The sequence below is a fragment of the Ictidomys tridecemlineatus genome, chromosome 1, assembly GCF_052094955.1.
Source record: "Ictidomys tridecemlineatus isolate mIctTri1 chromosome 1, mIctTri1.hap1, whole genome shotgun sequence".
NCBI lineage: Eukaryota > Metazoa > Chordata > Mammalia > Rodentia > Sciuridae > Ictidomys > Ictidomys tridecemlineatus.
Genome location: NC_135477.1, coordinates 9,564,373 through 9,579,567, shown reverse-complemented (window position 1 = coordinate 9,579,567; position 15,195 = coordinate 9,564,373). Strand labels below are relative to the sequence as shown.

Below are 15,195 nucleotides of genomic sequence, written 5' to 3'. Positions count from 1 at the left end.
GACAGAACACTTCAGAGAAATGTGTCTCAAAGGCAGGCCATGTGGGCCACCCACAATCAAGAACATAATATTTCTTCTAGATGTCTCTTGAGTCACATATTTTTCTTTGAACAGATAGGTTTAAGGATACAGCTTCCAATCCCTTGTGTTTGCATAGCCCTACTTTTCTCATTGCACTTTTACTTGAGTTTTTACATTTGGCCTTATTTCCATATGTCAGATATTTAGTTCTGTACACATATATATTTTTTTAAACTAAAACTAAACCAAAATTTTTGAAAACTAAAAACTAAAGCAAAAGCTTACTCAAGGACATGTAGCTTGTTACTGGTGAAATTGACTTTGGTTCAAAGTACTACTTTGAGATATCAAAACTCAGCATACCAGTGCTGTCTAAAAGTCCAGCACCATGATCTGTAGAGGCTGGGGAAGTGAATATCTGCCCCACGCCCTATTCTCCCCCCCCCCCTAAGCTGTCAGCCTCTCAGACTTTAACACAGAGCAGAGGTGTCTGGGAGGTTCTCTTCTCTCATCTTTCTTTTTCTAGTTTTCACTTGGGTGTAGGTGGTGGGAGACTCTGGAAAGATGTTGCTTGATCCTCAGGAAGGAGAAGCGTCCACTCAGCTGGCACAGAGTGCAGTGATGTTACAGATTGAGACATCACCTCTCTCTGCACAGAGCTGCCTGCACTTATGCTGTGCTGCCCACCCACCGTGGGTGTCAGGTCCCCCTAGGGTAGGGCTGGCATTTCTCCTGCCCCTGGGATCCTGTGTGGAGCATCAGTCCCACTCTTTCTGCTCTTCTTTCCTTAACTGTGGTTTACAGAAACTTACTACTGCTATATATGCAGATTATGCTCGAAGCTTGAAGAACCTTGGATTTAAACAGGGTGCACTTCTTTTTGCTTCAAAAGCTGGAGCAGCTGGCAAAGATTTATTGAGTGAGCTTGAATCCCCCAAGGAGGAACTAATCGAGGAGTGACAGGTTATGTGCCAGGGAAGCTGAGAGTGGAAGTAGGCTGGAAGGAGCGCTGACCAGGCTATGGTCACGGTCATGGCTGAAGCCCAGGCCAGTGAGGAAGGCAGGCCCCTGTGAGCTCTCCCACCATGTAAGGTCGTGTATGCGCAGAAGTCTGTGGGCTGTCATATTAAGAACAAGTTCTCTATCCTATACTGAGCTTCAAAAAATGTGAACACTTCAGAGTTTGAAGGTGTGTATCATTTTCTACTTCTGGATAGAGAGCTGTAAGATTCCTGGAAATACTTTTAATTTTTTTTTAAACTTAAAATTCAAAAGACTGAATCACTTTTCTCATTTACTGAACTATGAAGATGTTTGAAAAATTAGTAAAGAAGTTTGTGAGACTGAGTCTCAAATATGTGCTGTGCCTGTGTTTATACACAATCATTCCAGATGAAAACAGGGCAGAGGTATTTAAAGATAGCTTACCAAAGCATTTTTTTTTCTTACCTTGAAAATACAGTTGATTCTTTGGTTTAGGCAGTTGCTGACATTTGTAATTTTAGGCTCATATTCTCCTGGGGAGGTTTTAAACTTTATGTTTAGTTTCAGTATGTGAGGTCTTTGATATTTTGAATTTTAACCTCTTCTATGATACATTACAGTAACCTTATTTTTTACATCTCTCTTTGTACTTTAATTTTCTGTGTATGTGTTCTTCTAATGGCTGAAATATATAAGTTGTAACAATTATAAATTATTGCTGAGAATTTAAATGTCTGTAACTTACAATAATGATAAATAACAAGGACATTCCACTCAGGGCTTGTTTTTCGAGTTTTTTTTTGTTTGTTTTTATTTTGAGAGGGAGTCTCACTAAGTTGCCCAGGCAAGCTGGTCTTGAACTCAATGATTCTCCTGCCTCAGTTTCACCAGTAGCTGGGATTATGGACGTGCGCCAGGCCCTTATGTTCTCTGAATGGTGTGTGAAGCTTGGTGCTATGCTGGCTGCTCAGGAGTTGTCCAGATGCCCAGCCTCCAGGGTCAGCATTGAGAGGACTGATACCCATACCTGGGCACGTCTGCCTCTGAGTTCCTGGTGGGAACCCACTGGCATTTCCATCTTTCCCCTCCTGGACCTTCCGGGTGGCACATGGCCTCACCCACCAGGATGTATGATTTTTAGATAGGGTCATAGCTTCTCTCTACCCTTGGGAATCAACCACTCTGACCCTCAGTGGTAGGAGACAGCTGCATGGAGAAGAAGGCCTGCCCAGGAGTCCTTGCTCCCAGACTAGTGCTTCAGCTGAAGCACTCGGGACTCACTCCTTGGTCCTGTACCTGGCTTCCTCCACTGTTCTTTCTTTGCCTAGGCAGGTTACATTAGAATTTCTAAAGGTTGTGGGCAAGCACAGCTCTCTTCATATTGTGTATTATTTAAGATGATTGTTCGGATATATTTTATTATTCAACCATTGTCTCAGCTCATGCTGCTGAAGCCAGACCACAGACTGGGTGGCTTAAACAACAGACCTTTATTTCTCACAATTTTGGAGACTGGAAGTTCAAGATCAAGGAAGGTGCCAGCAAACTCAGTTGTCCTCACTTGGCCTTCCCTTTTTGCATGCACATGAAGAGAGCAAGATCTCTCCACCTTCCCTTTCTTGTAAGAGCACTAATCCCAGCTGCCCAGTGAACTTCAGCCCCTAATCCAAACCAGATCACTTCTCATACCTTCACTTTGAAGAGTGGATCCAGGCATTCAGCCCATAACCACCAACCAACTGAAGAATCAGAATGTGAACTTAGTAAGCAGAGAGGAAAAGGAAGGTGTTTTGTTCCTGAGCAGTATATTTTGAAAATTAAATAGTCTTCAGATTGAGGCCAACAATAAGCAGCAAAGTGTTACCTGACTATAGAAACAAAGAAGTGGGAGGGACAAAGCCCTGCTAGCAGCTGGTTCCCAGTGGGGAGACAAGGCCAGGATCCTGCATCTGTGCTACAGTGCCAGTTAGTGTAGCTGTCAGCGCTCTTGACAAGATAGACCAAGTGTGTGTTCAGATGCAATTGAAAGTCCCCTTCCAGCTGGAACTCAGAGGTGCTCCCTGGTGAGCTTGTGGTCACTGAGCTGAAACTGCTATACCTATCTCTGAAGCTTCTCGAGTCAAGAGCTGAACAAATCTGAGTCATTTTTCACATGCAGCCTTTCTGAGTATTGGTTTATCTTCATGAACCATCTTTAAGAACACTGTCTTACAGAGGATGCGTCAGCAGATGGCCTCAGAGTGAGACAGCAGCTGGAGAGGGGAATGAGAGCAAGAATGGCTTCAGGGAGCCCCCCACATTCCATGCCAGTCTTGCCTGGTGGGGCCTGGGCAACAGTCGGCAACTTCTGTGACAGGAAGGCCCCGTGCTAGGCGCTCCTCCCTCCTATCTGATCTCGAGCCATTTCCTTCCCTTCTCTGCTGCCTTTTCCCTGCTCTGTTGCTCAAGGGCTGTTCTACCAAAGGCAGCTTACCTTTTCAGTCTTGGAAGCCTTCTCCTGGCTTTGGAAGTGGTTGCAGGACATTTTGTTCTTTTTAAAGTGGTCAGCAAAGTGTCATCCATGTAAACCTTGTGTCCTTTTCACACTACCTAATTAGAAAGTCTCTCCATGACAGACACTGATCAGAAAACTCTCTGCTACTTATTTCCTGGAGAATTCATTTTGCATGAGGACACGGCTACATTTCAGTGAATCCTGATATCTTCATTTTCAGCAACAGTACATGACTGAAGAACAGCATTAAGGTACAAACTTGTGGAGAATTCTGCCAGGCAGGAAAGGCAGACAGTTGAGAATGTTTTAGCCAATGGGGCTATTTCTCAGACTTGACTCAAAACACCTGGTGAATGAAAACTTTTCAATTAAAATGTAAAGGCATTTTTAATGGATTCTACTTTACACAAAGGAGAGAGAGCCCACCTCTCTTCTGCTCAGATTTTGAGTGACTCAGCCTATCAGGCAAGACCCTGCAGACTGTTTCAGGCATTTCTATTCACTATTGGGCTTGCCTGCCTAAAAATCCAAAGAATACCACCCTTACTTTGTATTTTTCAAGGTCACTGAGAAACATGCATAAAATACAAGTGACCATCCTAAATACAAGAGAAAAAAGGATTCTTTTCCATGGGCCACGTGGCTCCCAGTTTTCCCGTCCTCTGTATTTAAAGTTAGCAAAGCCAAAGGTTGTTAAGGAAGAAGGCTGGTTTCTGCTTTAGAAAGACTGGATTTGATGAAGTTGAGAATTTGAGATGAGATAAAAAGACATTTCTCAGTCATTTCCCTAAAAATGTAGCCCTTGGGATTGACCTTCTCCCTCCAGTGACAGCATTTTATAAAATGAAGCAAGGCTGCTGGCTTGGGGCCAGGAAGAGGGCTGCAGGGGGCATCTGCTGCTGTGGGTGCCCCAGCACATGATGTGCACTCACAGCCCCACTCCCACTCCTGCCTGTTTATGTAAATAAAATTTTCCTGGAACACACCCAGGCCCACCTGTTCATTGTCTCTGGCTATTTTCAACAAGAATTGAGTACTTGGCGACAGAGATCAGGTGGCCTAAAAAGTTTATAGAGTGTTGCCGTCTAGCCCTCTACAGAAGTTTTCTAACTCCTGCCTGAGGAGTTAGAAATTGCTTCCTTATGATGTAATCTCCGATGTCCAGCTACCCGACTGGCCACTGATCAGCATGAGGTCCCTTGTGATTTCTCCAGACTGGCTCACTTGGACCTACCTGCTGAGAAGGGTGGTGGCATGCACCCATCCCTCTGGCTCCTTCAGGGTCCAATCTCATGGGAGTGGCTTCAGGAAAGGACCATGCATATACATGGGCAGGTGTCTGTCTCTCAACTGCTGAGGGAGTCAGTATTATCACCATCTATAAATGAAGCTCAGTTAACAGTTGCCTACAGTCAAGCAGCTGGAGTGCCTGGAGGCGTTCCCAAGCTCCACTCCTTTCCCCCTTGCTCCCCATCCCTGACAAGGGTGTTTAGAATCCTCCAAGTGGATTTGCTAGAGGCAAAAAGCAAAAACCAAGGTGTAGTGACAGTGTTAGCTAGAGTGGCTCCAATAGGTGCTGAGAGATGAGCCACTGCCATTCCCAAAGCTCAGACCCCAAGCAGCAAGCAGAGCAGCGCAGCAGCATTTGAATGAGCTAACATGGGAGTTCTGTGGGATCCTGTCCTCCAAGCAGCTTTCTCGCTGCCTAATAGGGAAGGTGTATTTTCCTTGGTCTACACTCGGCAAAAATCAGAGAAGCAAGGGGCTGACACTCAATTTTTATATTTCGAATTGACAGACATTCCTGTAAAACACTGGGAAGCAAATATCTGTAGGAAGGAATTATGTTGTTGGACAGGTAGCTTTTAGGAAAACAGTCCAAGTTATTACCCCCAATCATTCTTAAGAAATAATTTCTTAGGCTTCCCTCCCACAACATTTCTCTGCAAACAATTTCCTTCTTGAACTTCTTCCATTTTCGTATATTGCAAACTTTCCATTCTTCACTTCTGATTATTTTGTTCCATTTCCTGGTTCAGCTCTGTGAGATTGTTTGAGGTCTTAGTCACCAGGAGTAGAGGATTCCCTGACCCAGGATTCTTTTCCCAAGTAAGACATCTATTAGATTCTCTTCTGCAATAGTAATGCATGCCACTGGTTGAGAGCATGATGACTTTTCATATTCTAGCTTGCCTGAAGTGTTTTGGCTACAAATGATGGCAGAATAAGATTGGAATTAAGTGAAGGTCTCATAGCAGAACAGGTTTGGGGGTGTTGGAATAAAACTGAAATTTGCTTAAACGAGTTTTGATAATGAAACAGCTCTAGGAGTTGAATTTACCTGCCATTCACTGATGGCTTTTACCTTAGAATTGTCCAAAGGGAAAAGATTCATAAACAGGCAGGAGGACAGGATCCCACAGCTCATTCAAATGCTGCTGCGCTGCTCTGCTTGCTGCTTGGGGTCTGAGCTTTGGGAATGGCAGTGGCTCATCTCTCAGCACCTATTGGAACCACTCTAGCTAACACTGTCACTACACCTTGGTTTTTGCTTTTTGCCTCTAGCAAATCCACTTGGAGGATTCTAAACACCCTTGTCAGGGATGGGGAGCAAGGGGGAAAGGGGTGGAGCTTGGGAACGCCTCCAGGCACTCCAGCTGCTTGACTGTGGGCAACTGTTAACTGAGCTTCATTTATAGATAGTGATAATACTGACTCCCTCAGCAGTTGAGAGACAGATACCTGCAAGATCTTCTCTCATCCTTGGCAGTTTTTCAGGGACATGTGCAGTCTGTCAACTGGGCTTCTCTTAGGAAGGGGGATGAGATCTTATGGTTCCCTTTCATTCAGGACAGGGGTTCTTGCTGAAGTGTCCAGAGATGAGCAGGAGCAGGGAATGGAATGAGTGGAAGTGGGAAGGAAAGAGAATAAAGAAGCAAGATTGATTCCTGCAGCCTCTGAAACGCTCCCTCTGGGACTGATTTCTGAAAGCGTGTCTTTGGACAGAAAGAAATCTGTATGCAGGTGGGTCACCATCTCACCCCCACTCCCTGTCCTGGGATGAACGCAGGCCTGCCCTACCGCTGAGCTACATCCACGGCCCTTTTAAATTTTTAGTTCAAGACAGGTTCTCCCTAAGTTGCTTAGCTTCTTGCAAAGTTGATGAGGTCACCTTGAACTTAATGATCCTCCTGCCTCAGCCTCCTGAGTCACTGGGGTTTACAGGTGTGTGTCATAATGCCTGGCAAGGGCAGCACTGTCTGTGTCCTTGAGGCATCTCCAGAAACTGGCTCTGTCCACTTTCAGCACTTCTTTTCCTGAAAATCCCACTGTCCAACCCCTATTCCCATTCTTAGGGACCACCAAACTCAGAGTATTTATTGAGCTCCCCACACATTCTTCAAAGGACCCCTCACCCTATGGGTGGTACTCAGAGGCAGAGATGAGCAAGATGGTCAGGGATGTGCAGTGCACCTGACTTGGAGGAGTTCGGAAAAGAGCACCAAAAGTAGCAAATAGGTGGTAGGAGAAGACTCGGCCACAGGTAAGAGGGAGGCGGGAGGAGAAGGCTGGGGTGGCAGAGGAGAAGCTTCCAGGCAGAATGGACTAAATGGCAAGTGGAGCAAGTGAGAGTGCTGCTTTGGGGCCAGTGTGATCTCAGCAGGCTCTGGCCAAGAAGAGCTTGGAGATGCTGCAAGGAGGCTGGGGATGGGGCCTTCCACCCCATGTGCTATTGCGAGGGTCCCTCTGTGATTGCTTGGGACTTCTCCAGGGTAGGCAGGTTCTGAAGGACAGCAAGAGCCATGTGCTCAGCCTTGGTGTCTTGAGGACACGGCACCAGCTAACTGCACAGGCCACATCTGTCCCCAGAGTGATCAAAGGTAAACAGCTCCCTTAGCCTAAGGCTGGCATGGAAGAGTCACATGCTGTCACAATGGGAGGCAAGGCTTCCTGAAGGAGTTGTAACTAAATCCTAAAGCCTGGAATTTATTGGATGGAAGAGAAGGGAAGGGCTCTCCAGCTGAGGCCTGCCAGGCAGGGCACAGGCAGGAGCATGCATGAGTTGCTGGGACCCCGTCTTCTCCTCCTGTCTCCTCCTGATCTGTGTACTTCCTGGAGACAGGAGCAGCAGGGTTCAGCCTCAACTTTCCCAGGCCTCAGAGGGAGAGTAATAGGTTAATCTCCAAGGTCCAAGCCAGGCATGTCCTGGGCTTCTCTCCCCCTCTGCCTTCCCACTGATCCCCAAGGGCTACTGGGGTTGGGAGGAAACAGAGGAGAAGGGAAATTCACCTCTGATCAAGGATGCACAAAGCTCAGTCTCTCAGCAGTGGATACAGGCATCGATCGATGGTTCAAGACAGCAAAACCAGGACGATCTCCATCATAGAGTCACTACGCAGCAAGAGGAGGAAGGAGCAGGTTGACTCACTGCAGGCTTTGAGGGGAGACTTGGAACAAGCATGGCCATGAAAGGTGAGCAGAATTAGGACCCTCAGGGCTGAGTGTGAGACAGTCAGATAGACACTCCACAGCAAGAGGCACGCCATGGACATGTGAAAATGACCCCAGAGCCTACAGCCAGTAGCTGGCTCCCTTTCTCAGCACTGTTGGAACCAGTCCTCTGGGTAGGCGGGCCTGTTGCTTGGAAGCCCACAGAGCCCTGCAGGGCCCAGGCCTGCATGCATTGCACTGTGCAGGCCAGGGGACTGGGCAAGGTCTAGTTAGCTGTTCCAGGTAACAAAAAGTTGTCCTCAGAGCAGTATGACTGGACAAGGTGGCAGAGACAGATGAGACCCCAAGGAAAGGAAAGGAGCTGCCAGCCCTGCTTATGCTGAGCTGCAGACCACCACTGACCCCTCTCCAGCCCTGGAGAGGGAAGCACAGGCCCGGGAGGCAAGGTCTTGGCCCACGCTGCTCACCCTGCGCAGCTAGCTGTGCTGTCTGGTCCTAACACCAGGGGTGCCTTTCTCCCTGATCTCCTGTCATATGTTGCCCTAGACACACCTCTGATGTGACTCTCACTATGCTTGGAATAAAATCCCTTTCCATGGTTTGTTGGCAGCGGGGCCGTTCAGGATCTTGCTCCTTGCTTCCTGTGTCTGTCCACATCTCCTGGGCTTCCTCCTGTCCTCAGATCCAAGAAGGTTGTAGCACATAGAAGGCACTCGATAAATATGTCATACATGTATATTAGATAAATGATGCAAGTTAAGGGAGGTTGGGCCTGGTGGGAGGGCAAGGACAGGGGCCTGCTAGAGAGGTGTACCTGCTGGGGCTGGCAGCCAGCATAGGCCTGCCTGCTCACACGTGGCTCTGTCAGCCCATGATCTGTTTCCTCTGGTCTTTCTTCTGGGGCGGGAGATGGAGAGGAGCTGATACTGCTCCAGGGATAAGTAGGATTTGGAGACAGACAAAGCTTTCAAGAGGCTCCAGCACATTCTAGAAGACTGTTCACCCCACCTGCCCTCTCCAGTGATGATGTGGAGGCCTCTTAGGAGAAGACGCACACATAATGGTGGTTTCTCTCAGGAATGCCTCTGGCTGCAATATGTCTTCCCCTTTGGACCCCACAAACTGTCCATACAACAATGACAGCCCCCACATGCTTGATGTGATTGGCTGTTTTGGAAAAGCCAGAGAGGAGGCTGAATTTTGAGTCAAAATGGAGACAGCCTCAGCCCACATGATGAGGGATCAGCTATATGCATTTTGGCCCCAAGAAAGGGACTGCTAATGGGCCATAAGAGTGGCTCAGGGAGGGCCCAGCTTACAGAGGCTTAGAGGAGGGGCCTCAGGAGGGACACAGCCCAAGGACTCACCCTGGGCCTTCTCCCTGACTGCTCTGAGAGTTGCCTTCTGTCTGCAGAAGCTTCTAGAAAATTTATCAACAGGTGTTCCAATCTTCCTTTTTTTTTTCTTGGCACAGAACTACCCTGCTCGTTCTCATCATATTTATTTCCTTTAACAAATGTATGTGTTATTTATTTAAGAAAACCTAATACCTGGAGTGTTTAGTGTAATAACATCTTCTGTTGTAGCTGATGAATACAGGCCAAAGTATATGTACTTAGAAAAATGATGTGTCATGGTTTGGTGTTTTCATTTCTGAAATCTATAATCAGATATGAAACCAAGAGGCAGCTTCTGTCCTGAAAAGCCAGGATTTCTGCTCCTGTGTGTGCATGTTTGGGGGCAGCAACATAGGGGTGAACTCTGTTCCCATCACACACACGGTGGTCTGCTGACTCTGCCATTCAGCGTCCTTTCCACAGCTCTGCAAGTGCCTGAGAGGCTGTTCCCTGGAGCAGTAGAGCTGGGGCCCCAGGCCTGAGTTCCAGCTCTGCATCTGGCACTTGATTCCTGACATCCCCAGGCCTCCGTTTCCTGATCTGTAAAATGGATTTAATGACAGCTTAAGGACCTGCCTTGTTGATCAAGCTGTAAAACCCTTAGAACAGAGCTTGGCACAAAGAATTTTGCCCCTGGTTATGGTGATACCAAAGCCCTACCACCTGTATAAGTTGAACTCAGTAAACCACAGGGAGAAATGAGTCTTTTCTGAGATGTCCCCAGAAGACTAGCCAGGCTCATAGTAGTCAGTAAGTATTTTCAGAAATAAGTAATTGGGAAGAGCAAAGGTTGTAATTCAGAGATGACAATTTAAAGTTAGAATATTATTTCCAAGAGGAAATTCCAACAAAATATCCCTCAGGAAAAAAAAATAAAAGAAGGGGAAACCAAATGGTCTGAGAAGAGAAGGCATTCTCAAGATTCCTGGTGACTGACCATGTATATGAGCTCACTAAAGGCTCTGAGAAGTCCTGCAGTAAAGCACTGAACCCTGTATATCTCAGCCAACACAGCTACCTCATTGTTTTCTTTCCTCCTTCCTCCTTCCTTTTTTTTTTTCCTTATGCTGGAGTACTTTGAAGTGGGCAGTCACCCAGGGAATCCTAGGTATAGGATGCCATTCTAAGCAGGGGACAGAGCAATAATGCCACTCACCAGGATTTCTGTAATGCTCAGCATGTGGCCCAGGGTCTCAGCCCTGTCAGAGGCTGCCACCCGAACTACAGGGACAGAGGTCTTCTTTCTAGAGCATAGTATCGGTGTTCTCTTTGAATTGACCTGATCTTGGTCAACACAAAAGGATCTCATGTGTTTTCTCATAGAGAAACTTCTATATATGAAGCTAGGATTTATATCATCAAATAATTTTTTCCAAGCCTAGGTGCTTCATGGAGAAAGAAAGACCCAAAACACTTCAGACAAACCAAAGCCACCCCAACTCAAAAACCCTGAGAAGGGAGCACGCTGAAGAGTTTCTTAGCCTTTTTGGGTTTCTGACTAGTTCATGTCACCACAGCTTTTCTTCTATTGCAGCTGCAAGGACAGCCTTGATACGGTCCCTTCAAAGTGGCACCCTGCCTCTGTATACACTCCTCCTGTAATGGGGTGCTCACTGCCTCCCAGGCTGCCCTTGGTAGTATTCCTAGCTCCCACCACCAGAAGGCGCTGTTGATAACCTTGAGATGTCTCCAGGGACACCCACATGGAGTGGCTGTCCAGTGTAGTGGATAAAACCTGGACTCAGGTGGCATTTCCTAGGATAGAATCCCACCCCATTGCTTACAGGCTATGCACAAATGGCTAACAGCTGCCCCTCTCTCTGCCCCAGTTTGCTCATGTGCAAAATGAAGGACCATACACTGTGCTTATAAGGTGGTTGAGGGATGCGAGCCCTTACAGCTGTGTCTGGCCCGTGGCACTGTGCAAGTATGTGACATTATTCTGTTCTTAACTGGGACTTCTTGGGGCACCTTTCAGTTCAGTCTTTTCCTGGATTTGCCACCAGTATGAACAAGTCTGGAGCTTGTTCTCCCCAGGCAGCTGTCAGAGCCCACTGCTGCTTCCACAGAACCCCCAAGACGGGGAACTTTGTAGAGTGGAGATTTATTTTGGTGTACGCTTCTGGAGGCTGGAAGGTCCAAGGCCAGGTGGCAGCATCTGGACACAAATGGAAGAGACAAGACACAAGGGAAGCCTCGCTTAAAACAACTGGCGCCTGGGATACCAATCCAGTTCCTCCCAGTGCCACGAGGAAAGCAGCGGGGGCCAGAATTAGAGGACCATTCTCATAGGTGTGGACGCAGCCTTCAAAACATTCATCAGGCTTTTGTGGGGGGGAGTTTGGGTGTTCTGAGATTAGTCTGCAAAACTGGAGCACATTAGGCTGCTCAGGTTTGGGGTGCTCCCCTTTCATGCAGAAGCTGTTGGAAAATGCCAGCACTTTATCTTTTGTCCTTATTTTTCTTTGAATGAATAGTAGATGTTTGTGTGCGGGGGTTCTGAAACAGTAGCTGTTGGCTGAAAAATCAAATTCTGGTCTTCAGCACCTGCTCTGTTCCTTGGTCAAGTGCTCTGGAGCCTAGGTCCTTGTCTTCCTGCCTCAGTGGTGGCTCTGTTTTCAATGATGAGGCCAGCAAAGGATGGCATTGGCTCCTGACAGTGGCAGAAGGACATTCATCACACAGACAGGCTGCAGTGGCCGTCACTCATTCAAGCCATGGTCTCAGAGATTCTCAGGATCAGCTCCACATACCACTGGTTGGTCTGTGATCTATTGAGAAATCCTGGCTGGCTTCAATTCAATAAATAAGCTGCTGAGACCTCCAATAGCACTGCAGGCTGAAGCATTGTGAGCAAAGCTAAAGAGAAGATGGGCCCTGAGGTTTTCTAGGCAGTCAGGACTCTGCCTGCACTTGCAGGTGGGAGGACACTCCCTTTACTTGGCTTTGCCTCCAGACCCACCACGCCCCTCTGCATCTCCTCCTTTCCTTCCAGCCCTGAGCAACCTGGCAGCTGGCCACTCCCCGGTGAGATTCATTGGGAGACTTGCTGGGTGAGAACTGGCCATGTGGAAGCCACTGGAGGCCATTAGACCATTAATGGTAAAGCAAGTCCAGACTAGCAGAGTGGCCTGACCTCACTGCCTGCTTCCCAGAGGGGTGAAGGTGGGTCTGAGTCAGCAGCCTCAGCAGTGAGCCATGAATGCTGCTGCCCTTGGAGACCTGGTGACATGCAGCCAAGTCCTGGGAAAACCTCCCTTTGTTCCCTGGGCCTGTCAAGCAATTGCCACTGTCTCCCTAGGCTCAACAGACTGTCCCGTCTTAAGCTATAGGCTGTCCAGGCAGCTGGACATACTTTAGCAGGAATACAAATGGAAACACTGCCTGGCATTGTGCCGTCACTTCCCAGAAGCATCAAGGATGGCCAGTGACCGTCAAGAAGTTGTGGGGACAGGGCAGAACCTGCAGAGCCTCTGGAGAGACTCATCCCTGCTGACACCCACTTCAAATTGTGACCTCCAGAAGTGGGAGGGAGCATATTTTTGTTGTTTGAAGTCCCCAAGTTGTGTGGCAACTTGTCATGTTGCCCTAGGAAGCTAAACTGTTGACCAAACATGAGGACCCAGAATTCCTCAGGGATGTGGAGTTGTAGGATAATGTGACAGAATTCCGACACCTCGCTGCTGTGCTCTTGCTCTTGTTTTATTTAGACTCTGTTGTCTCAGGCAAGGATCCATGTGTGTGTTGGGAGGCGGGGAGCTGGGGTGGGGCCCAGGATCCTGTGCACGTGAGGTAAGTGCTCTACCACTGAGCAAACCCCAGCCCACACTTTGGCTTCCACTCGTGCCTCTGGACCCAGACCAGACTTACCCCATGAGGCACTGGGCCTTCTGCTCTCATTGCCATTCTCAACCCTCCCAGAACTTTGTTGGTGTTTCTTTTTGCTGGCTGCTGCTGACCAGAGAGAATTATAGGCATCAAGGATCCCTAGACTCTACTGTCTAAACTGTGCTATCCTAGGAGAGTATAGTTTGTCAGACTGTCTAGAGCCATGCGAGTGGTTGGGGGAGATTCAAGAGTCAGGGATTCTCCATAGTTTTGGTTTTCTGTGCTTCTAGAGCCAAGAATGCCTTTTCGATACTATATACCTCTACCTGTGTTCCTTGGGACCACTGTGTCCTGTGAAATATTACCAAACATTTGTTGAAACACCATGAGCAGGTAAGACTAAAAACTACTCAAATAAATGGAGTTCAACCAGCTTATTCTCTGCAGAACTTGATGGGGCCTTTAGTGCACATACAAGTTGTGCCCCCAGTATTCAGGGACCCTGAAACCAACTGATCACAGAGTTTCCTGTTATTTTGTCCACTTCTGTCTGCCTCTGCCTTGATGAGCTTCAGCAATAAAGATATCCCTCCCTTCTTTCTCATCCAGCCTTTAAGAAAACCACCCTGGCCCTCCCATCATTCTTGTACATCAGTGGAACAACACAGCTTCCAGCCCAGGACCCTTCACCAGGTCTCTGCCTCGGGCACGAGTTCACTTGTGAGTGGTATAAATGACTACATAATCCAGGGCCAGGCCATGACTCCCTCTCAACAAGCTGTCATTTCCATCCCACAGTGCAGAGGTCCTGAAATCCTTGTGTGTGGACTTGCAGAGCCACCCCGTGACACTCTTATTGTCTGACACTCCTTTACTCTTGCTGTCTGATGCTCCTTTCCTGCTGCAGGAGCCTGGGGAACATGGCACCCACCCCATCTCACACCCCAACCCTCAGGAGCTCCCAGCTTAATGCAAGACTTTCCTCTACAAAATAATGGACCGTTCACTGGCCTAGCCTCCACTGGACTCAAGGCCCAGTGGGCCTCCCCATGGTGGCATCTCCAGCATTTTCCACAGTGCTGGGTGTTTCCAGGTTTTCACACACCTGCTTCTTGATTTGATGATTCAAGGCCCAGGACACTCAGGCCAGGTGGTGACTAGAGGGTGAGGTGCCTCTAGGATGAGACCACTGGGTCCAGGCCTCCCTGATTCTTGTGCTCTTGGCTTCTTTCCTTAGTATCCATTGTGTTTGGTATTAGCCCAGTTACAATATTTTTCTTTTCCCATGGGCATATATTGTTTTATATTTAGCCTTCTCTAACCCTAATATAACTTATATGTCTTCTAATTACCATCATTTTTTTAAAAATCTGTCTTTCAATCAGAGCATTAGTACATTTATATATAACAATATTTACTATATGAATTAAATCTACTATCTTATCATTTGCTGTCCATTTACCCCACCTGTTTTATGTCTCTTTCCCTCCCCTCTTATCTTCTTTAATTAGTATTTTATTACTCCATTTCCCCCCATTATGTCGTTGCTAATAAATTCTTTACTACCCATTTAGTGGTTATCTGAACAATTACATCATTTGGCTCTGAATTGTTATTGATGTATAATATAAATTAGTACTCCTACCAGCTTCCAGACTGTAAAAAGGAGCTAGACCATTTTAATTCTGCCTAACCCGCTTCTGACTTACAACTGTTATCACCTATTAGTAATATGACAAGGCATATTACTAATATCCCATGTGGCTAATATCCATTTAAACTTGTTTATGTCAACTCACATTTCCATTGCCCCTTGGTTCTTCCTGCCAACTGGGATAATTTTCTCTCAGTTGGAAAAACAGTGTTCAGTATTTTCTTTGGTACAAGTCTACTGGTAAAGAATTCTCTCAGTTTTTCTTGTCTTTACTGTCTTTGTTTTGCTTTCATTTTTTTTTAACTAGAAATTTTCAAGCATCCAGAAGCAGGGGAAATAATGTAATTGACCTCTAAGTACTTGTC

The 15,195-nt window shown here is 47.1% G+C and overlaps 1 protein-coding gene across 1 annotated transcript in view; it reads left to right on the top strand.

The window, feature by feature from the left end:
* Nucleotides 1–1,782, top strand: part of Wdr11 (WD repeat domain 11) — a 53,937-nt gene extending 52,155 nt beyond the window's left edge. Inside the window, exon 29 of the mRNA XM_005320730.5 lies at nucleotides 824–1,782. Within this exon, the coding sequence (XP_005320787.1) occupies nucleotides 824–981 (158 nt within the window). The 3' untranslated portion in view covers nucleotides 982–1,782. The remainder of the gene's footprint in view (nucleotides 1–823) is intronic.
* Nucleotides 1,783–15,195: the final 13,413 nt, after the last annotated feature.